The sequence below is a fragment of the Triturus cristatus genome, chromosome 10, assembly GCF_964204655.1.
Source record: "Triturus cristatus chromosome 10, aTriCri1.1, whole genome shotgun sequence".
NCBI classification, from domain to species: Eukaryota; Metazoa; Chordata; class Amphibia; order Caudata; family Salamandridae; genus Triturus; species Triturus cristatus.
The window spans coordinates 843919939-843944184 of record NC_140593.1 but is presented as its reverse complement, the minus strand read 5'-3'; the positions used below and the strand labels follow the sequence as shown (position 1 = coordinate 843944184).

General features: G+C 50.6%; 1 protein-coding gene across 1 annotated transcript in view; it reads right to left on the bottom strand.

The window, feature by feature from the left end:
- The window catches only part of LOC146790129 (UPF0764 protein C16orf89 homolog), a 656853-nt gene that overhangs the window by 551924 nt on the left and 80683 nt on the right, over positions 1 to 24246 (bottom strand). The window contains exon 2 of the mRNA XM_085628478.1: positions 2360 to 2509. Coding sequence (XP_085484604.1) covers positions 2360 to 2509 — 150 coding nt within the window. The remainder of the gene's footprint in view (positions 1 to 2359; positions 2510 to 24246) is intronic.

Below are 24246 nucleotides of genomic sequence, written 5' to 3'. Positions count from 1 at the left end.
TGTATTTTCCATCCACTACATAGCTACCGCTCCAGCTAGGTAAGTAGATGTGGAAGTAGGAGTAGTAAATGTATACTTAACTTGATGATGTAGTGGTAGGTGATACAGTGGGCTTGATATTTTTGCAGGTCTATATGAAAGAAGGCTATGGTTGAATGTCCATCTCATGCATCTAAAATCCACTCCTGAGGAATCTATCAGTGAGTGATGGATGCACAATTCAAGGAATACCTTGAGTGTCAAAACAGTGAGTCTCTGAAGTCCACACAGGTGAGGAAGGGGAAGGAAGCAAAGATCAAACAGACACCTAAGTAAAGAATGTGTAGGATCCACCCAGAAGCAATGAAGGGGGAATGCAAAGACATTTGTAGACACCTCAGTAGGGCCCATGGTTTACTGCCCTGGAGGGACGAACATTCAATTCACAAACACCACAGCGTCACTGAGACTCAGGAAAGTTATGGATGACATGTTTTTAGATTCATGAGTGAGTGAAGAGGCAGTGAAGAAGTAACGGAGTGGAAGGAATGTATTTGGATTAAGAAGTGCGTGAGGTGGCAAGGGAGAAATTTAATGGAGAAGATAAGGGCCAAAGAGGGCAGAATTTCTGTGTCAATCCCCTACCTGGCTGACAAAGGTTAATACACCACAAGAGGTCCCTCTTAACCTTTCTGTCTTTCACTTGTATGACCTTGATGGATTTTCTGAAATGAGAGGGTAGCTAAAAGAAGGGAGTGGTAGGCAGTACATAATGCAGCTTGGCTTTCTGTTGGTTGAGGTTAGGCCCCAGTGCTTCAAAGTCTGTGACGAGGACGATGGGCAGCAAGGTGATGTTTTTTTAGAGCTGAGAAGTGATGTGACTAGTAGACAAAAAAAAGGGCCCTATGGTCAGGTTTTTATAAACGTGTAGTAGTTTCAATACTTTGTAGAACTGAAAGCCCATATTATGAATGAATATGTATTCCATAGAATAAGTGAAGAAAACATTTGAATCTATGGAAAAGAAGAAGCCCTGTCAATTCCTGTGCCACTTTCCTTAAAGCGCCAATCACCACTCCATGAAGCATTATACAATGTATTCTTAATACTGTATACCTGCGTATTTCCACAAACATGAAACCCACCGAAAATGTAAAGTATCTTAATGCAACAGTTTGCAGCCGTTTGTTTTGTTGTATAATTTTTCGGCATGCTATTTGGGTGGGTGTATGTTATGAGAATATGACGTTAACACCGGGTAGTGGAGCTCAAATGGTAAGACATGATCAAGGAATTAAAGTTTTCACCACTTGTAAGTTGAAAAATCTCTCAATATTTGCACTAGAAATCTGACAAGACATGGACAATTGAACAATGGAGACAGAGGATTAACTCTCATGATTTCAAGAACAATAACCCTGTAAAGTGTGATAATCTAATGTGTTCGTGTGTGTCTCACAGAGGGGCATATTTACAACGAGGCGATAAAAAATTATTGCTGCTTTAGTGGCCGTTTTCCGCCGAAAAGCGGCGATAATTTTATCGCTTTATTAGCAAGGTCACGCTAACGCGTGAAACCTTGCTTTAGCGTGGGGATTTCTAACGCCCAGCTTTGCATCTCTAATGAGATGCAAAGTGGGTGTTCCTGACCTGACATGATAGGAGAAATGTCGCTAAGCGACATTTCTCCTATCATCAAGCCCCACGCTATGAAGCATAGCGTCAGGAAAAGTAGCGATAACACCTGTTATCACTACTTTCCTAACACCTGCTTCAGGGCTGACTTAGCCATGATATCCTATGGAAGGAGGATATCATGGCTAAGTTTCTGAGTCCCTATCAACAAGCTAACGTGAGATTATCGCTGGGTTTCCAGCGATAATCTCACGTTAGCCAGTTAGCGTGAGGATTTTTATCGCCATTGAGATAAGCGTTGCTAATAGCACGCTATCTCAGCGATAAAAATCCACGCTAGCCGGCGATAATTATCCGAGCGCTAAGTGCGCTCAGCGTTAATCATCGCCGGTTGTTGTTGATATGCCCCAGAGTGTGTCTGGTCTAGGAGAGCCAGACATACCGAGGGCATCTGTCGCTGTTCATTGTCTACTGTCACACAAATAGTTCATTGATGATTAAAGTGAATGCATTATCTTTTCTGTGAAATTGTTCATAAAAGGTTTTGACCATCTTACAATTAAAAAAACTGTAAAACATTTAATAATATTTTACGTGCACTGGCTTGCAGAAATGTTAATTTTGACATGAAGTTGTAGCACAACAAAACATGTGTCAGGGTTACCTTGGAATCCCAGGCTTCATTGAATCGCTATTGGCACAATAGTATTAGAAAATATAATACAAATCCAGCCCATGTGTCTACCTTTGTAGTACTCCGAGTCGGTTTCCCTGAGAACATCCATTGTTTTTTCAATTAGAGACGAGACCTGGCTCCTGATGTCGGCAAGCTGTTGCAGCTGTGATTTCATTTGTGGATCTTTTTCCCATTTCTTCAATGCATAATGGATCCACTCTATGGGACAAAAATAAAGGTTTTGCTCAACATCACATTTTCTGTGATTGCCGCAAGTGCATAACTTGTTAAAAAACATAATAATAATAATAATATTAATCCCTTCGCCGCGGGTGTAATTACCCCATGGCGTGGGGGGGGGGGGGGGCGGCGGCGCTGTGCTCTTGATGAGCCCAACTCGTCATGAGGCACAGTGGAGCTGTGCTCATGACGGGCTGAGCTTGTCACGACTCCGCCCACTAATTGATTCTGGGCTCGTCATAAGCATACAATCAGTTAACAATAATAATGATAATAATAATAATAATAGTAATAATAATAATCATCATAACAACAACAATAATAATAACAATCATAATGTTGATGATGATGTTGGTGATGATGATAAGTTGTGCGTAGGTCGAAAGTATTACTTAGCAGCCGCCTGTGGTGCTATTGGATACGGTGCTGCCGAATTCCAAGGCTGCCTTGTCTGGATTACAAATTTCCAATTTATGCCTCTTTCTTCCACCATCCTACACTCCTCGTCTCTTTATCTCACTCTAACATTTCTTTTTCTTCTCCAGTTTTCCACTTTCTCTTTATTTTTCTACTTTTCCCTTTTCTGTATTTCTCTCTTTTCCTTTGGGTCAAAGTCAAAGTCTAATGATAAAAAAATAAGCTGTGCTTGATGTGTAAATAATAATAATAATAAAGTTTTTCTCAGTCGCTGGCAGCCGGCGTTACCAAATGTAGGGGTTGCCGAATATCAAGGATGTTTAGTCTTGATCCACCCTCATGCCCATTTCATCCACAACCTCCCTTGCTCTTTATCTGAATCTTGCTGGTTCTTTTTCATCCCTGCTTTCTGCCTTTGCCACTGTTTTTCTGTCATTCTGTTCCTCCTCCTTTCTCCCTTTTCTGCCTTACGCTCTCTTATTCTGGGTCAAAGGCTATTGATGAAAAACAAGTCCTCATCCCCTAAAAAGAGTTCAGTTGGGCTCCACCACCAACCACTGAGTCAAATTAAGAACTGAAAATAAGTGTGGCTACTCAAAAAAGAATGACTGCGCCGACTAACTTCAACCACGGGTGCAAATTAAATGTGAATTGCAGTTTCTACTGTATCTGGCTTCTTGTATGCTTAGAGGCGCAGCTTCGGGAGGGTGTTTGGGGTGTGACAACTCCCAATAAATGCATTCTGGGCCTGGTAGTGGGATCAGGGGGCCCTGAGTCAGATCTGCTATGTCTGTGTCAGCTTTTTATTGTGAGCCAAGAATAAAAGACAGAACAATGACCTTGGCGGTAAAATTGGAGATAGAGAGAGTGAGAGAGGATATATTTCTGGGGTCATATTTATCACACGTTTACGCAACGCAGCATCTCACCCCTCCACCGCACTGCTTTTTTAGTTGGGAAATTTAATATTCACACTTCCTAAATATCACAGACTAAGCTCCGCCCCTGTCTACGCTGAGCTGTGTGCAGCAGTGCAGTATTAATGGTCTTATTTTACCCTTTGCAGGCTGTACAGCCAAGGCAACAGGAGAGATGCACTCTGCTGACTTGACGAGCTACTACAAGCCATATTGAGTTCTCTGCCTCGCAGTTCGAGAGCTCAATGCCTTTAGAGGAGATGCCACAATGGCACTGAAGCTTTGCTGTAGAGGCAAAATGTTCGACCCCTGCACAGGAACATTTTCAAGACAAAAAGTTATCAAAAACAAACTTCCAAAGCTGGAATTTCTCTTTTTAAAACAGATGTGTAATCCATATTTTTTCCCAGTACTTTTGGGTCTTTAGTCCTACTTCCTGTTGGAGGACGACAGGTGTTTCGTTACAGTCCTAAACTGGGAAAAATGTTATAGTAACATCCACCTCCAATAGGGAGGATGATCCGAAGTCCATTGATCAATGGCCCACTGCCATTCAGGCTATTGATCAAAGGTTTCCACTGGTGGAAACATGGTGGCTCCCCTGACTTTAAATACAGTGCGGGACAGCTTGCTCTGACTCATTTGCGGCAAAGTACCCTGTCCCCCAAACTCTAACTAAGCCCCTTTTTTGCTGCTTCATGGAGGCGCTGTGTACTAGATTAAATAAATGGCTGGAATACTTGTAGGGGAAATAGGATTCACATGAGGAGTACTCAGGTGAAACCACATTTCTTACCACCTTCTTAAAGCTCCTCCTATGCCAATGACGCCATTAGTGCCTACAGCCTGGATCCATGAAGGTGCTATTTTACTAAAGAAGCTTCATGGCACACTCTGTTAGAAAGGAGTGCCCTGATCCAGCAGCATGAAGCCAGCAATCTGGTTGGTTGGTTGGGCTACTGAGGCGCTTTGGGTACGTTTTCCCTTTTGCGTATCACAATCTGAACTAGGCTCAGTGTGGGTTCCACTGGGACACCTGCAATGGTTTAAAACTAGAGGTTAGGTTTGTAAGAATAATGAATGATGAAGGTCACCTTCTAGAAAACATGAGACAGTGGGAGAACTCGCCTGCTGCTAGCTTCTGCTCTGCGACATGTTTCATGCAGTAATGACAGATAGATTAGCAATCTTGCTGCATTGATTGGGGCATGGCAAGGAAGACACAGATGGCGTATGCTTGAGTTTGCTGCTCTGAGTCGGCCCTCGATTATCCTGTCTGCCATGGGCCCGGCCTGCGCTCCCTGGCACCGGAGGAGAAGCACTGAAATAGGGAGAGCCTGGTGGGCCAGGTGAGGCATTTTTTGTGGGGACGAAGGGCTGCGGCTCACTGGTACAAGACCTGAGGGAGCCGGCGCTCCAGACCACAAAATGGTGGCCATGATCAGTGTGCCGTAGGCCCTGACCTGCAGCCCAGGTCCCCTGGGGGCATGCAAGGAGAATACCCTAGGGCCCGCATATGCGAAGAAGACATGAGACCTGTATTCCCCGCCGGAGATCTGGCTGGAGGAGGGCACAACGAGAATCCGGTAACCGCTTTGAGCCCTGCAACAATCGGAGTATCGCTGCCCGATATCTGGGTCTGCCCTCAAGGACAGGCTGCGGCTCGCCACCTGACGCGGCCTAGAGGACCTCAATCGTGGTAGCAGACCACCATGGAAAGCTCCGGAGAAGCTGCAGGACCGAATGGGCATATAACAAACTGGCCCTTCCCACCTTACTCAGGTGAGAGCTTCGCGCTGCACTAGGGGGCTCCGCCAGGGCCATGCAGTTGGACTGTGTGTTGCATCCGGCGAGGATCCTTCCATTGGGACAGTGCAAAAGGGACTGCCCAGCGTACCGCTGATAAGACTGCACTGAGTCCAGTCGCTGTCTCTCTGGGCTGATTGTGGGGGGCCAAATAGTAGGCACTTAGCAGCCTGTAGACGCTGGGGCTGATATTCCAACAGGAGAGGCAAGGATACTAGGGCCTAGAGTGGTGTACTCTGTAACGAATAAGAACTGTGTGGAGGCCCAGGAGAGAGCTCACCCTCCGTGATTTGTGGAGGAGAGGGGTCTGGATAGTCAGACTAAACCCTTGGAGGCAAATTGAAGCCCACCCATGCATGCCCCCATCTGTGACGGCATACAGAGCCTTCCCCTAAGCTACATCCTTCCTGCAAGACTATTGGGGTCCATCACAGTGGCTAAAAGACGTCCCGCACCCAGGCGAAGTACATGCTTACCTCCCTTTCTGAGTGGGCGGCTGTTAGACGGCGACCTCAGAGGAGCCCGGGAAGGGGTCCTGACTACCCTGAGACCCACCCTCAAAGTATCGTAGCCGGGCACTGGCGGGAGATTCCCCAGGGGAAGGACTCTCGCAACTAGGATCGTACTTCTGGCACCACACGACACAGAGGGACCACACTGGGTATTCTCAGAACAAGTTTTATCAAACAGGTATCACTGCAAATATGTACAAGGTGAGCACGGGCTCAAGAGTCTCGGAAAGGTAGGGGGTAGCGGGACTGTCTCTGGTAACGGTTCAAAGGAGGGACGTACCCGGCGCACAGCTCACAATCCTCGAGCTGGGGGGTAGGCTGGTTGTCGTGGGGTCCGGCGGGACCGGTGGAGTCTGTGGAAGCCGCGAGTCACTCAGCGGGATCAGGTACAAGTTCGGAGGTCTTACGATCTTCAGGGAGCCGCGAGTCACTCAGCAGGGCTCAGGTACAAGTTCGGAGGTCTTACGATCTTCAGGGAGCCGCGAGTCACTCAGCAAGGCTCAGGTACAAGTTCGGAGGTCTTACGATCTTCAGGGAGCCGCGAGTCACTCAGCAGGGCTCAGGTGAGTTCGGAGGTCTTACGATCTTCAGGGAGCCGCGAGTCACTCAGCAGGGCTCAGGTGAGTTCCAGTTCCAGGAGCCGCGACCACGTCAGCAGGCTCTCGTTGTTCCAGCGTCGAATCTGCCGGACAGCCCCAGAGCACCCCTTGTTATAGTTCGACCCCTCTTTGATGTCCGGAGTCTGTGCAGGCAGGGGTCTTGTCACCTGGGGGTCGCTTGTCGGGATTTCCTGCTATAGTCTTTTGATTCTTTCAGGGCCGGGTCGGGAGGAGTCCCAGACACCCAGCAGGCGTGGAGCCAGCCCTCAGGGAGGCCGGAGGGCCGATCGAAACCCATCGTCCCGGGGGAGTTCAGAGGTGCGATAGAAACTGCTCCTCCCTCTCTCATCCCCTGGAAGCGGGATGTCCTCCAGCCGGAGTGGCGCCTCTATGCCCGGGTCGCGCTGGGGCCGGGCGGCCATCTTGGTGCATGAAGTGGGCACGCGGGCCCGGGGTGGCCGAAAGGGGAGAGGCCAGGGACGGGGATGTCCGGGTCGGTGCGTGTGTCCTGGTGGGGAGGTTCGGCGGGGCCGGGGGCTTGGGCTGTATGTACCAGGTTTCGGTGGTGCGGGGGCACGGAGGGCCATTCTACGAGGCCGGGTCCAACACGCGTCCCCCCCAGCTGAAAGCCGGAGAGACCTGCCCATCAGCTTGGGGGGTTCTCTTCGCTGAGGCGGAAGAACCGGGAGAGGCCGTCAGCATTGGCGTGGTCCGTACCAGGGCGGTGTTCCACGGTGAAATCCATCCCCTGGAGGGAGATTGACCACCGCAGTAGCTTGGGGTTTTCTCCTCGCATCTGCATGAGCCAACGTAAGGGCCGATGGTCAGTTTGGACTCTGAAATGGGTGCCAAACAGGTAGGGTCGTAGTTTTTTGAGTGCCCAGACCACGGCAAAGGCTTCGCGCTCTATGGTGCTCCATCTTTGTTCTCGGGGCAACAGCCGCCGACTGAGGAAGGCGACGGGCTGGTCTAGGCCTTGGTCATTTACTTGGGACAGGACGGCCCCAATGCCATGCTCGGAGGCATCGGTTTGGACTATGAACTCCTTGGCGTAGTCGGGAGCCTGGAGGACGGGGGCAGTACACATGGCCCTTTTTAGGGCATCGAAAGCTTCCTGGCAGGCAGCCGTCCACTGCACTTTCTTTGGCTGTTTTTTAGACGTGAGTTCTGTGAGAGGGCCGACAAGGCTGCCATACCCCCGAATGAATCTTCGGTAGTAGCCCGTGAGTCCCAGAAAGGCTCGGACCTCCGTCTGGGTGATGGGTGGTTCCCAGGCCAGGATGGCGTCGATCTTTGGCTGTAGCGGGGCGACCTGGCCACTCCCGACCTGGTGCCCCAAGTAGACCACGGATCCTTGCCCGATCTGGCACTTGCTGGCTTTTACTGTGAGGCCTGCCTGGCGCAGGGCGATTAGCACCCTTCGGAGGTGCTGGAGGTGCTCACTCCACTCTGAACTGAAGACAGCGATGTCGTCCAGGTATGCCGCGCTGAACTGTTCTAGCCCGGCCAGGACTCTATTCACCAGTCGCTGGAAAGTGGCCGGGGCATTTTTCATCCCGAAGGGCATTACGCGGAAGCGGTAGTGCCCATCGGGGGTGGAGAAAGCGGACCGCTCTTTGGCCCCTTCGGTGAGCGCAATCTGCCAGTATCCGCAGGTGAGGTCGAATGTGCTGAGGAACCGGGCTGCCCCTAGTCGGTCAATGAGTTCGTCGGCTCGTGGAATGGGGTGGGCATCGGCTCGGGTAACGTCATTGAGCCCCCGGTAGTCCACGCAGAATCGGAGCTCGGGGGCGACACCGGGGGCCGCTGCCTTCGGGACCAGGACCACGGGGCTGGCCCAGGGACTGTCAGAGGGCTCGATCACCCCCAGGGTCAACATCTTCGAGACTTCCGCTTGAATGCAGGACCGGACCCGGTCAGGAACCCGGTAGGCTCGGTGTCTCACCGGCGGGCTGTCCCCGGTGTCCACATCATGAACACACCAGTTGGTGACCCGGGGGGTCAGGGAGAAGAGGTCAGAAAATTGTCTTAGGAGCTGGCGGCAGTCCGCTTGTTGCTGGGCAGTGAGGGCTGGGGAGAGGTTCACTCCTTCCACGGAGCCATCCTGCTCCTTGATACACAGGAGGTCCGGGAGGGGATCCGACTCATCTTCGGCCCCGTCATCGGTGGCCAGCAGGAGGCTCAGTTCTGTCCGCTGGAAGTGAGGCTTGAGGCGGTTCACGTGCAGGACCCGGAGGGGATCCCGAGGCGACTGGACGTCCACCAAGTAGGTGACTTGGCTCTTCTTCTCGACCACTTTGTAGGGCCCAGTCCATCGGTCCTGGAGAGCGCCAGGCTTCACGGGGGCCATGACCCACACCTGCTGGCCCGGCTGGAACTCGACCAGAGTAGCATTCTGGTCGTACCAGCGCTTCATTTCTTCTTGACTCGCCTCCAGGTTGGCCTCGGCCAGTTCTCGGAACCTCCTGGTCTGGTTCCGGAGGGCCAGGACATATTGGAACACATCTCGGGGGGTGGTCTGGGGTGCTGCCTCCCACCCTTCCTTAACTAAACTGAGGGGACCTCAGACGGGGTGCCCATAGAGTAATTCAAACGGGCTGAACCCTAAGGACTTCTGGGGGACCTCCCGGTAAGCGAACAAGAGGCAGGGGAGCAGGACGTCCCACTTACGCCGGAGGGGCTCTTCTAGGCCAGCGATCATCCCTTTCAAAGTCCTATTAAACCTCTCTACTAGGCCGTTCCCTTGGGGATGGTACGGGGTGGTGAACTTATAGGACACCCCACATTGTTGCCACAGGGACGTCATATACCTGGATATAAAATTAGTGCCGCGATCGCTCACGACCTCGCGAGGGAAACCCACCCTGGAGAAGATCCCCATCAGGGCCCGGCCCACCACGGGGGCCGTAATGGTGCGTAGGGGAATAGCCTCTGGGTAGCGGGTGGCGTGGTCCACTAGGACCAAGATGAAACGGTGACCTTGGGAGGTGGGGGGGTCCAGTGGCCCCACGATGTCGATCCCGACTCGTTCGAAGGGGGTACTGACGACCGGGAAGGGTTGGAGGGGAGCCTTGCGCTTCCCCCCACTCTTCCCACTGGCTTGGCACGTGGGGCAGGACTTGCAGTGGGCCTCTACCGCTGCTTTCATCTTAGGCCAATAAAAATGGGTCACGAGACGGCTGTAGGTCTTGTCCTGACCCAGGTGACCGGCGAGGGGGACATCGTGGGCTAAGCCCAGGAGGAAATCCCGGAAGCGGAGAGGTACCACCAGTACCCGTCCGGATCCCAGCTCCACTGATTTCTGCTCACTATACAGGACGTTATTCTCCCAATAGATTCGGTGCGTACCGGTCTGGTCACCTGCGGCTTGGCCCTCGGCCTGGCGCCGCAGCCCGACCAGGGAAGGACAGGTGGCTTGTTCCTGGCAAAATTCTTCTCGGGTGGGCCCGCCCTCGTGGCGCCAATGGGCCAACTCGGGTAGATCCCCCAACTCGGGGACCGGGGCGGGGTCGGATGGTGCGGGTTCGTCGCTGGCGACGGACCCTTCCGATGGGGGAACGGGAGGACCCTCGGCGGGGACGGTGCTGGCTACTTCGACCGGGGTGCTCTCGATTTCTCTCCGGGGAGTGAGTCGGGCTGTCATAGATCGGGTGGTGGCACACACCCACTCGGGGAGTCCCATCATTCCTAGGTGGGCCTTGCGCTCTACGTGCTTCCAGGGAGAACTCTCCAGGTCGTTCCCTAAGAGGCAGTCGACCGGCTGGGAGGTTCTTACGGCCACCTTGAGTTTACCTATCACCGCTCCCCACTCAAATGGCACCAGGGCCACCTGACACATACTTTCCCTATTGTCTGCAGATATCACGGGGCAAAAGACATTGGGGAGGATCTGCTCCTCGGGAACTAGGTGCCTGAGGACACCGGTGATACTGGCCCCGGTGTCCCGCAAGGCCTCTACCTGGTGGCCATTGATCTTGACGAGCTGCCCATATTTCTGTGTGTTGGACGGTAGGAGGCTACCAGGGATCATTTCCCTATCTCCCAGGGATACTAGGGCCATCGCGGCTGGTTCCCACTCCTCGGCTTCCTCAACCTCCTCCCCTAGGGCCACGTTGGCTATCTGTCTCGCAGGGGTGACTTGGGTGGCCATGGGGCACTCTGGGTCATTGGCGTAGTGCCCGGGTTTCTGGCAGCGGAAACATGTGACGGTCACCCGGTGTCCCCGTCTCCCAGGGGGCCCTGTTACTGGTGGGGGGGGCGCCGGGAAAGGTGGAGGTGGTGTCTTCGGGGTGCTAGGCTGGGACTCCCTCGGCCCTCCCTGGTTCCCTCCCCCTCTCTGGCGGGGTGGTCCCTGACTGGTTCGGGGGTACTCTCCTACCATGCCCCGGGAGACCCGGGTGTTGGTCCAGCGGTCGGCCTCCACGGCCAGCTTCCGGGGATCTGTGAGCTTGCTATCCAGCAGATGTTGACGTAGCTCTACGAAGCAGTTCGCAGCCAGATGTTCCCATAACATGAGGTCAGTGAGTTCGGCAAGGGTGGTGACTTTGCTGCCCTTGACCCACCCATCGAAGGCCCGACTAAAAAAGTTTACATACTCCACCCAGGTGGTGCCCGGGATCTTCCTGCAGTCCCGGAACCGTTGGCGGTACATTTCTGGGGTGAGGCCGTATCTTGTGAGGAGAGCCTCTTTCATGTGGCTGTAGGAGGTCTGCAGGGAGAGGGGTAGGTCGAGCAGGGTGTCCCTTCCTTCGCTCAGAAACCGTCCCCACAACCCCGCCCCCCAGTCCTTCTGTGGAATCCGATGGGAGGTCATGGCGACCTCGTAGGCCCGAAACCATTGCTGAATGTCATCGTTTTTATAATATTCTTTGACCACATCCTTGGGGATGTGGACCTTCTGTTCCGCTGGGGGGGCCGTCTCTCGGTTCCCCGAGGGCCTCCCATCCTCATTTCGGGCCTTGAGCTCGAGTTCCTTTAAGCTCCGTTAGTGCTCCAGTTGGAGCTTTCTTCCTTCGTGCTCCCGTTGGAGCTTCTTTTCTTCCAGTTCGCCTTGTACACGCATTTGCTCTACTGCTAGCTTCTTCTCCGCTAACTTCAATTCGCCCTCGATTTTGAGTTTGGCTAACTCGAGTTCATGACTGCGGCTTCTCTCTCTGTCCGCGAGCTCTTCCGGGGATAGGCCCCCGTCTGGTACGATGCCTCGCACCTGATTGCTACTGCTTTCACTTTGGGGGGGTTCGGCTTCGTCGGGGCGCTCCCCCGTGCCTTCCGGGCGGGAGGCCCCGGTCTCCACCCAAGTTTTCAGTGCTTTCTGCAAGTCTTCCTTAGTGTTGAGGCCAGTGGTAGCGATTTTAAGTTCTTTGCAAAATTGTTTTAGCTCTTTGTGTGTGTATTCTTCCAGATGCTCCACCTGGAACACTCTGTTGGCGTTGGTTTCTGCGGAGCTCGTGGTGCTTCCTTCTGCCATCTTTGTTGGTCGTGCGTCCGTCGTTTATTGTACGATCTCTAGGTGATGGGCCCGAATCCCGTCGCTTGCCACCAATGTTAGACGGCGACCTCAGAGGAGCCCGGGAAGGGGTCCTGACTACCCTGAGACCCACCCTCAAATTATCGTAGCCGGGCACTGGCGGGAGATTCCCCAGGGGGAGGACTCTCGCAACTAGGATCGTACTTCTGGCACCACACGACACAGAGGGACCACACTGGGTATTCTCAGAACAAGTTTTATCACTGCAAATATGTACAAGGTGAGCACGGGCTCAAGAGTCTCGGAAAGGTAGGGGGTAGCGGGACTGTCTCTGGTAACGGTTCAAAGGAGGGACGTACCCGGCGCACAGCTCACAATCCTCGAGCTGGGGGGTAGGCTGGTTGTCGTGGGGTCCGGCGGGACCGGTGGAGTCTGTGGAAGCCGCGAGTCACTCAGCGGGCTCAGGTACAAGTTCGGAGGTCTTACGATCTTCAGGGAGCCGCGAGTCACTCAGCAGGGCTCAGGTACAAGTTCGGAGGTCTTACGATCTTCAGGGAGCCGCGAGTCACTCAGCAGGGCTCAGGTACAAGTTCGGAGGTCTTACGATCTTCAGGGAGCCGCGAGTCACTCAGCAGGGCTCAGGTGAGTTCGGAGGTCTTACGATCTTCAGGGAGCCGCGAGTCACTCAGCAGGGCTCAGGTGAGTTCCAGTTCCAGGAGCCGCGACCACGTCAGCAGGCTCTCGTTGTTCCAGCGTCGAATCTGCCGGACAGCCCCAGAGCACCCCTTGTTATAGTTCGACCCCTCTTTGATGTCCGGAGTCTGTGCAGGCAGGGGTCTTGTCACCTGGGGGTCGCTTGTCGGGATTTCCTGCTATAGTCTTTTGATTCTTTCAGGGCCGGGTCGGGAGGAGTCCCAGACACCCAGCAGGCGTGGAGCCAGCCCTCAGGGAGGCCGGAGGGCCGATCGAAACCCATCGTCCCGGGGGAGTTCAGAGGTGCGATAGAAACTGCTCCTCCCTCTCTCATCCCCTGGAAGCGGGATGTCCTCCAGCCGGAGTGGCGCCTCTATGCCCGGGTCGCGCTGGGGCCGGGCGGCCATCTTGGTGCATGAAGTGGGCACGCGGGCCCGGGGTGGCCGAAAGGGGAGAGGCCAGGGACGGGGATGTCCGGGTCGGTGCGTGTGTCCTGGTGGGGAGGTTCGGCGGGGCCGGGGGCTTGGGCTGTATGTACCAGGTTTCGGTGGTGCGGGGGCACGGAGGGCCATTCTACGAGGCCGGGTCCAACAGCGGCGGTGTCACCCCGGACATTCTCATCTGAGCCCCTGATGGTCCACACCCCGGGGGAGAGACAACATGGGGAAAGCTAGAATGAAGACAGCGGTGCCCCCACCAGACCGGAGAGAAGGGACAACGGACCCCCAACACGCCCCAACGGACTCATCAGCAGTAATGGACCCGGTGCAGCAGCAATTGATTAAGAACTTGAATGCAATTGCGGATACCAAAGCCAACCTCCATCAGGACATCAGCACTGTGTCGTTGGGTTTGGGTCTGCTCCGTGTCAAACACCACAAGCTAGCAAAACGGGTGAAAACGTCAAAGGCTTTGATCACAGAGCTAAACCCTACACAATGAAAACTAACCTGCCAAGTCACAGAGCTCACCAAAAGGGTCAGCTCATTGAAGTGCAGGGCCGAAGACTTGGAAGGGCACAATAAGAGGAACAACGTGCGGATAACTGGACTGTTGGAGGAAACAAAAGGCAGTGACATAATCGCCTTCCTAGAACCCTGGCTCAAAGTGGCTGGGGCACCAGAAGGTCTTTCTCCGTTCCACACACTCGAGAGGGTACACAGGGTCCCCCCACATCCTCCTTCCCCAGGCCGCCCACCGCACCCAGTGGAAGCAAAACGTCTCCACTACAAAGACGGGGACATCCTCCTGCAGAAGGCACGCACGGATGGCCCATTCATGGTGGGCGACAGCAGGGTCTCCATCTTCTCTGACCATACAGCTGAAGTACAATAATGGCGTGCTTTGTACCTGGAGATTAAGAAGGCACTAAGGGCAGAGGTCTTGCAATATTCCCTGAGGTTTCCTGCTAGGATCTGTATAATGCTGGATGGGAAGATGCATTTTTGTGAAAATCCGGAAACAGCTTGAGAATGGCTTGAATCCTACAAAGTGGGGGACACATTTGAGAACCCTAGTGCTAAATATAATCACGGGGCCACAAGGTCGGGAAAGAGGGTACGGCCCGGGTGAAGCGGAAATCACCTAAAAGACCTAGCCACTCCCAGACTGAGAAGGAGAGTGCCGCAGACCTGCAGGCGGTAGCTGAAATCATGAGACCCAGTGCAGATAGTGCACAATTAGAGGGCAGCACTGGCTTGGAACCTGACGTGAGACAATTGGCCCCTGCCCACCTCTGCCCGCCCTATACTTCACGTACCCCAGACATTTAATTTGCATTACTGATACCGCCCTCATCGCTGCCACCGACGACATCAGAACCCTGCTGAACAACGGCGAGACCGCAGCACTAATCTTCCTAGACCTCTCTGCCGCCTTCGACACCCTCTGCCACCGCACACTATGTGCACGCCTCCACGCCGCAGGGATTTGAGACATGGCGCTGGAATGGACCACCTCCTTCCTATCCGGCAGAACCCAGAGCGTCCGCCTCCCCCCATTCCGGTCCAAAGCCTCCGAGATCATCTGCGGCGTACCCCAGGGATCCTCCCTCAACCCGACACTATTCAACATTTACATGGCCCTGCTCGCACACGTCGCCCGACAGCACGACCTCAACATAATCTCCTACGCCGACGACACTCAACTGATCCACCTGGCTGTTCGATCAGTAGCGGCCCCCCCCAGCGCCTTGAGACACTCACGAGTATGTAGTGCGCTTTACAAATGATTGATTGATTGATTGGTTGATTGATTGATACGACTACATAGCCTCGACCCTGCCACCCAGTTAGTTAATGAGTAAGTTACACAAGTTACACATTTTCTTTTTCCCTTTTTTTCATTTTTTTACAAACTACGAGATACATATTAGAGGACACCCTTCATGCACTTACTTATAGAACATTACTGCCTCCTCCAAAACACTATACCAAGTAAAGCAAAAGTGAGCCCTAAGATAGCAAGAATACACAGATCCTGGAAAACGTTTGTGCAGCTCTGCGGTTTGAAACAGGGGATGGTGTAAAGGAATGAAAAGTAGCAAACGCAGGTTTAAATATACTTTGGATGGGTTTTGCCTTTTGGGATATGAGAAGCCCTGTTAGTTGTTAATGCTCCTTATGGATATTGGACTAAATGCCAGTAAAAACATGTTTGGAAAATAAATCTTACTGCATTGATCAGGGTTTACTAGGCCCGTTGTTTCAAACCCCAACACTCTCGGTGTATCTTCTCAAGGAGTTGAGTTTTTTATTGACAGCTATGCATAACTAGATTTTTGGGTGTGGATGGGGACATATTAACCAATTCACATATTTGCCTAAGGTAGGCCGCAGTATCCTACTCTTCCCTCCATATTAGGACTACATTATACCTGAAGTAATTCTAACACCATTTGGCTGACATTTTTAAAATCTATTGACGGTAATTTTATTAAATTTACTGAATAGAACATTAATGTGCAGCAGCCTCTTCTTTGAGCCATATTGTTATGGGGCTACTCTCTGTTACCTTCACCTTCGGGAACCGTCCCTTATAAACCTGACATAGAATACTCACCATCTGGTTGACTATGAATTACCTGGGAAGTTCCAGAGATCGAAAGCAAATTCTCCATCTAATGCCGCAGCCACAAGAGACAAGCATCATCATCATAGTCTTTATTCGAATTTAAAAGAATTCATACAAGACACAAACATGTACAAAACACAAAAATATTGCTAATCACATACCCTATATAATACATAAAATCATCCAATAAATACCTAAAAGTTACTATTAAAGAATTAAACATGTCGGCTGACTAAGGATGGAAATAGATTTTAAAATGCGAAACAAGAAAGAAAAAATGCTGCAGCCACAAGAGACAAGCTTTTACCCAGCATGTCACATTGTAACAACAGTACTTGCATTTTGGGGGAAACTGTGTCATCATGGCCATGTTTTGCATTTTGTGGCCAAAATTTTATTTTCCGCAGTGCATTTGAAAATCTATGAGACCACTGAGATGGTTCGTGCTTTTAAAGATATCATTTAAATGCAGAGTCTTCTGGCTGAAGATGACATTGACAGCATAGCACCACCAATAAGCAATGGTGGCTCCTGCTCCCACACACAGGATGAGCATGACTGATGTTCTTTACCAGCTGAATTTAATTTCATACATATGGACTATTTTACCTTCATCAAACACACAAAAGGTAATGGGAAGTGTAACATTCGGGGTATTAGTTGGGGGTGGTGGAAGCCCCACTCAGGCAACAACTGATAACCTTGTTAGGGTGAATTGCAAAAAGTCTCTTAATTAACCTGTGCTTAAATCTCTGGTAGTTTGCCACAAAGCAACCAGTCCTAACCTAAGGGCAACGAGTAAAGACATTATGTATGTAGTAATAGAATGAAACACAACGCAATAAAAATTTACAACAAATCTCGACAACTAAAGCAAATTGTATTGCATAAAAGTTTCTAAAATTAACAAATTCCAGTCATTAGAAGATATTGATATTTAATGTTTGAGAGAAAATAGTGCCAAGAAGCAGAAAGGGCCACTTGTGGTTATCTGGTCGTGCTAGACTGGGTGAAAGCCACAAGTTTAAGTCACTTGTGATGGAGCCTGCATCGGACACAGTGATCAGATTAATCCCGCTCAAGAGTTACTTTCTTAAGTCTGGCGTGAAGAGTTATGTTTGCGCTGGAGGAGGTGGCTTTCAGTGCGAAGAGCAGGTTGAGTGCCACGGACAGTCGTTCCTGTAGCGCAAAGAGCCTGTCATCGCTGGCCCTTTGCATTGGTTGATTGTCACGGACGGTTACTGTTGATGCAAAGTCAAGTTCTTGTGTTGTCAGTCATCGCAGATGGTCATTGTCAGTCTGAAGAACAAGTTCAACTGGAGCTTCACATTGGCGGTTGTCACGGGTGGTCGATTCTCTGCTTAAAGTGGGGAAAGAGCCAAAGCTCCATTATTTTTACATTTTCTTCATGTGGTGCTCTCACTGATGCGAGGCAAGGATCTAGGACCTGAGGGAGGCATCTCTTGGGGATCAGGACTGGCTCCAGCTGAGGCCACCAGAAGGGCTCAAGCAGGTCCAGTTGGTGCTGGTCAGCTGGGCAGTTACAAGGAGGCCTCTGAAAGCTTGTTGTGTTCTTGTAGCTCACAGAGCAGGTCAGCCAATCAGATCTTAAGAGTTGCTCTGGGTAGCCTGTGATCAAGGCAGGCAGGTTCAGTCTCCTTCTGCAGACAGCAAGGCACTCCTTCCAGCAGCAGAGCAGTTCTTCTTCTGAATCTACCACTGGTCGAGGAGTATTCTGAAGCATGGTTCTGATGGTCTTACTTTTATACCGGGTGTCAGACTTTGTATGGGGAATTCCCTGGCCTACCCCCAAACTGGTTCTTGTCAATTCTTCCCCTTCCCCTGGCTCCAAAGTGTCTAGGGTAAGAAGGCAAGGGCAGGCCTGATGGCAGGACCTTTGTGTGTGCTGTGGGCAAGTCCTTTGAAATGTAATCAAGGTGCAGTATAGGTCCACCCCAGACATCTTGCCAGCAAGACCCTCTCCCAGCGATACCCAGGTCCCATGGTTCACTGTCTTGGCCCATTACACAGTCTAGGTGGAGGGACCCTTAACACTTTCTAAAAGTGGCATTCCTAAAATTATAATCTTAAATCCAAAGTTACCATTTATGAGGATTTTAAACTACAATTAATTTGAGTATAAACATAATTTCTCTATCTACTCCCAATCTGCTCTACCTGCTCCCAATCTGAAGTTAACACTTATTAATTGGACTTAGGTATCCCAGTGTAGGCCTATGGAAGAGATAGGCATTATAGCAGTGAAAAACGACTTCAGGAGTTTTTTAGTGTCAGGATTTGTAAAACTTTGTTTAAATCTTTTTATTAAAACCATGCTTATCACGTGATACTCTCAATTAAAACATCTCTGTTCTCATGATACATACATGGTAAGTATAAGGCACCCATCAGAGGTTGTTGTGTTGTTAATACTATTAACAGGGGAGCTTATACGGCCCTTCTTCAGCAAGTCTGTCATTAAAAAATCATCACATTGGCAATCCAGTGGCTATTCCCACAATACATAATCTCAATATGGGAAGTTCTGCCCTCCCCATGCCCTGGCTACATTTCCTTTGCCACCCCCGGCTAGCATCAGCCAAAGTTTCTGATATACTGTCCAGGATTCCTCCCCCAACACCACCAGCAACAGCCACTTGGCATTCAGTGGGATGGTGACCAACAGTACTCAGGACATGGTCTCAGTGACTGCCCTCCAATATTCTTGTATTTTGGGGCATTTCCAGAAAAAGTAGAAGTAACCTCCCTCCTGTTTCAACCCCTCAGGTAGATAGAAGTAGTTGCCCTCCCAAGTTTAGCCAGCCAGGCCTGCTAGTAATAAGAGCAGTGTAGGATTCTAAATTGAATAAGGCGAAACCCAGCTCAAAGGGGTTTCTCTTATTAGCTTTGAATTGCCTCCACCCAATCTTCATCATCTTGGTCCCTCAGATCTCCACTCAAAACCTCTCTCAATTCTACTAATGGATCCAGGGAGTTATAACCAGATTACTGTATATGACTGAAATGTTCCATTCTAGTACACTCTCTATGAGGAGCCAGTCTTCGGGAGGAGAGGCCTACAGTAGCTGTTCCCCTCCTATCATGTACTTCTGTATTTCACGCCCAAGTTGTAGGTACTTAAATCTTTCAATATCTCTCAACTGAAAGATATATAGGCTCGGCCCTGCTATACTTCCCCTGATGCTCTATTGATGTGAGCTCCTATCGCCAGAACCCCTTCAAGCCCCCCACCTCATGCAACAAATCGCAGTCCCAGAGTGGGGTCATGTTAGTCAGTCTGCCTTTCCATCCAAAAAACCTCATGGCCGCCCTCTATGTTCGAACCACAGTTTGGGTGTGTGGTGGTAGGACTCGCTCTTTCTTTCTCCTGTATAAGGACCGCCTCATGGCCTCTTTGTCCCATTACCATTCAATCTACTCTATACGCAGGCTCGTGTCAGTCCACGAAGACCCAATCATTAATTACTAGCAGTTGTGGGGCCCAGTAGTATTTAGATGTCTGGTACCGCTGTGCCCCCATCGTATACCCCTCTCTGTAGCTTGGAAGGTGCCATATGCGGTGTATCCTCATCTATAGTAGTAGCCTCACTTTGTGTTCTATTTTGAAAAAAGAATCTTGCAGAATCCAAAACGTTGTATTTTGAAACACGTATATCAAACGTCATTTTACAGAGCCATTTAGGCCCAGCAGCCTTCCCAGATTGTAAGTCTCTCAATACCGCAGCAAGTTCTTCTTCATTTAAGTCAGCATCCAATGTCTCCTTATTGTCAGTGGAAAGCATACTTAGGGGGAGGTCCCTCAAGAAATCAATGCAGTCAGCCATCATTCTAGTCATCGTGGACTTATACAACCCCCCATAATAGGGGGCGAATGTGTCTACAATGGAGTTACTTGTTGTCTGGACCACTCCCATCTCCCATCTCCTCTCTTACCTCTAGGACCCAGGATCTGTCTTTATACCTTCTGTTGAGCTAGGCCAATGGTTTGTTGGCCTCCTCTTCCACATCATATTGCCGTCATTGAGTCACCAGTAGGCCTGGGCGAAAATTTCGTTCCGTTCGCGGAAATTGCGATAATTTGACATTTTCGCGTTCCGCGGAGAGCGCGAAAATGTCAAAAATTCCGGTTTCCGAAGCTTGGCGATAATTTGTTTCTTGCTCGCGCTGTAAAATAATACATTCTCGCGCGCGCGCGATCGCCTTACCTGAATCCCTGCGTTCGCCGACAAGTTTTCTTGATCCGGTCGCGTTCTCCATGAGATGTATTGTTTTTAGCCATTTGCGCTGTCTCGCGACAGTTCGCGCCCGCAGTGACGTCATGCGTCGCGCGATCACGTCTTTCTTCTCGCGATCATGCACCGCGAGACAACTCAAAACAAGATGGCCACGCCCGCAACCACATGGGTAAGTTGGCGACCCGCAACCATGCAGAAAATCTCGCGAACATGCCGGAAAAAAACTTCCGCATCTTCGCGATATTTCCGCTTGTTTGCGATAATTTTAAACATTTTCGCGATAATTTGCAAAAGTTAATTTCGCAAATTCCGCCCACCCCTAGTCACCAGCACATGGCTACGTGCCCTATGTTCAGCCAGGTCTCTAAGATCCTGTTGTGTAAGGCACCGCCGATATCTAAGCTCTTCCGTCCCCTTATTCAATACCATAGCCTCTTAAGACATGATCTCAGTCTCAATCTTGGTGCATTTGAGGCAACGCTATTTCTTGCCCCCATAAATGCATGTGCATATCCCCTTACTACAGTCTTGAATGCCTCCCACAATACATATCTCAAGTCCACTGTCCCAACATTCTCTGTAAAGTATAACTCTGCACTCTCCCTGATCTTCTACTTGAGGTCCTTGTCTTTTAGAAACCAGAGGGCAGATTAACAAGCCCCTATCGCCACGGGAACGTCACTTAACGTGGCTTAACGCTGCCTTGTAAGGAAGGCCCTCTTTCACGCTATGCTTAGCGTGAAAGGGGTGGGCAGTGGGTGCTGTGTTGGGTGTTCTACCCCAACACCCATCAATTTAGATGCTGCCCCCTATTTACAAAAGCAGCGTAAATAGGAGACAGCGCCAAAATTAAGACCAGGGAAAACCTGGTCTTAACTTGGCGAAACGAGAAGAAATGCCTTGTGCAGCACACATGGAAAAAGCAAAACGCCTTGGATTGTTTATGTTCAGGAAGGTGACCCTTCCTACACATAAACAATCTTTATAAAAATCACATTTTGTAACTTCCATGTGTGCTGCATTAAACAGCACACATAGAAGTGACAAAACAGCATTTCAAGATTGTTTATGTGCAGGAAGCGTGACCTTCCTATACATAAACATTCTTCCCCTGCACGCAGACACCCTTGCACTATGGTGCAAGGATGCCTGCATTGGTACTACACTGCTAAGTGTAGCGCCGGTACAGGGGGAAATGCAGCGCTGCACCATATTCTTGTAAATATGGTGCATCCCTGCGTATCTGAAGTGGCGGAGCATGCCGTTAAGCCAAGGAGGCTAACGACATGCTCCGCCACTTCTCTTGTAAGTATCCCCCCAAGGATTAATCTTTGGATGCAACACAAATTCCCTTGTGGGCCCCTCTAATGTTGCCCCCACTGGGCAGTGATCAGAGATGCCCCTTGCATAATGCTTTGCATTTCTAAATCTGCCAGCCTGCAAGTGATGCATATAAATGTGATCTAGGCTAGAGAAGCTTCCACTGAGCAGTACATATGATGCTTCGTTTGTGGGTATGGAACCGCCAGAGGTTCACCATCCCTAATGTCTCCACTTTGGGGTAGCACTGGGTTCCCTATCAAGCCCTAGCTCTGCCACTTCCACAAGTGGGAGGGTTCCAGCGTGTAGGTGTGGATGGATGTATACCGAGCAACATTAATCATCTCACCCTCCCACGATCCTGACAGTGCCACATATCAACACTGAGGGTCATGCTACGTATATCGCACAATAATGGGTATAGATCGTTTGAGTAGTTTACCACCCCTCAATAGTCTGTGGTGTATCCTGCATGCGCCAACAATTGGTAGCCAAATCTATAGAGGTCTTAATAATGGTTACCCTTAAGGTGGGTCCCTTGAAGTAACACCGTGTCCAGGGCATGCCTATGTATATACTGGAGAACCAGCATCCTCCTAATCTGTTACTCAGACCGTTCACATTCCAGGTCCAAATATTCACTTATTTCCTAGCTAGGTATCCCATTGAACTACTGTTGTCTCATCATCACCTAGAAGCCAAATCCCTGAGCTCCCACTCCCAATCCCTGTCAATTTATGTGAAAGGTGTCTCTAATGTCATGAGTTGTATACAGATGAGCCATGTTGAAAGCCAAACAACACAATATATGTACTAAACCTCCCCCCGCCCACCCTCTTCCTTGCTGAAACTTTCCCCTCCCTGCAACCCTGAGTCATGAGCCTAAAACCTCCCACCCCCCAAGTTGCAGAGTGCCTGCCACCCCATTGATAACATTCTATGCATCCCATCACAGGCATTCATCTGTCCCACTCTACATCTCCTTGTCATAGTAGCAAGGCTGATCGCATAGGCTGCTCATACACACCGAAATCAAAACCATTCAGGTTAAAGTCTTCCCCCCCTTCCAAGGAGCTGCATTAATCAGTCTCACACGTCCACTTCCCTCAAAACTATATAGGACTCATAGCCCCAGGCTTCATGTAGTCTTATGCTCAGGTATCCCGTTGGGTGGTGGTCAGGCACTGCCCATCTGGCAAGGCCGGTCCATTGGGTTTGCGGTGCCTTGCAGGAGGATCTTTTTTCCCTCAGTCGCTCCTTGTCGTTTCACTACTCTCTAACCATCCATCCAGGACCATATAGGATGGCAAAATGCCAGGTCTTACCATCCTCAATGACGAGTAGTTTGACTGGGAACATCATCATGTATTTTTATCAATTTGCCTTACAGGGGTCGCTTAACCTCTTCGCTGCGGCGCAAATTCCGCCGCAGCGCTGCCGCAGTGCTGGACATTCCAATCTCGGGCATGGTCATGATGTCTCCCGGCCGTCGTCCGCACACGCCCTTCGTGACTCATGACGGCCGGGAGACGTCATGAGCATGGAAGAGGTTAAACTCATCAAAGCTCCTCCGCTGCCTCTGTATCTGGAGGGTGGAGTCAAGAAAAAATCTGATAGTTCCATTTTCAGTTTGAAGATCTCCATGAACTCGAGTCACTTGGAGGATTGCATCACGGTCTCCATAATAAAAAATCCTGGCAATGATTGTTCATGGCAGAGCACCTAGTTTTGGAGCAGGGCCCAATGCCCAGTGGGGTCTCTCGATTGAGAATAAATTCGATAGTCTTTTGAGGAAGAGGGAGCTCAATATCAAGCCTTTCAAATAAAGGTCAACGCTGGGCCCTTCTGCCCCCTCCAGGACACCAACCACCCTTATAGAATTGCCCCTCTTGGTCCTCCTGCCTCGCCATGAGGTTTGCATTCTGTTTAGTCAGTGTACAGACCTGTTCCTCGAGTCTTTTTGTAGTGGATTGCAATCCGGTGATATGTGACTTCCTTTTTAACTTTATCAGACATGTTGTGAAGTCTGCCCATAGGAGATTTACATCAATGGTAACTGCATCGAGTATTGGTTCTAATATAATTCGCAGAGAAGGGATAGCTGTCATTATTTCCCTAAGGGAAGGATCCTCCATAGGTTGATAATCTGATTGTCCGCCTCTATTTACATTCCAAGTGGTCTGGGAGTGGCCATCACCAAATTTTTTTTTCTATGTTATTCATCTGGGCCAGTTTGATTCAATGGTTTCTGACCCTTTTCCTGTGGTACTTACAGTCTGGTCTCAATCCAGAAGTCCGCTCTTTATTATCTAGCACTTGCCCGTGCGCTGCAAGATAGTGACTTTTAACTGTCTGGTATGCCAGCTAAAGTGTCATCTGGGCTGCATTGCCCTTCGCAATCAGAGCCCCTCAGGCCTTCGATCCACTTGTGAGCACCCACCGCCAAACTGTGCCTTAAGGCAAATTTAGCGACTTCTGAAGCTCAGGCACACCAATGCTAATCTTTGTTTATTTATCGTGGAGATGAGTGCCACTCACAGTCTCATTGTGCTCTCCCAGTGCCGTCCTCAACCTCACCTGTGGCCGGGCACTGCAGGCAGTTTGATCTTCTTCTCTTTGACTCATTAGCTGGGCCTGATATCTGCAAGCCAAAGTCT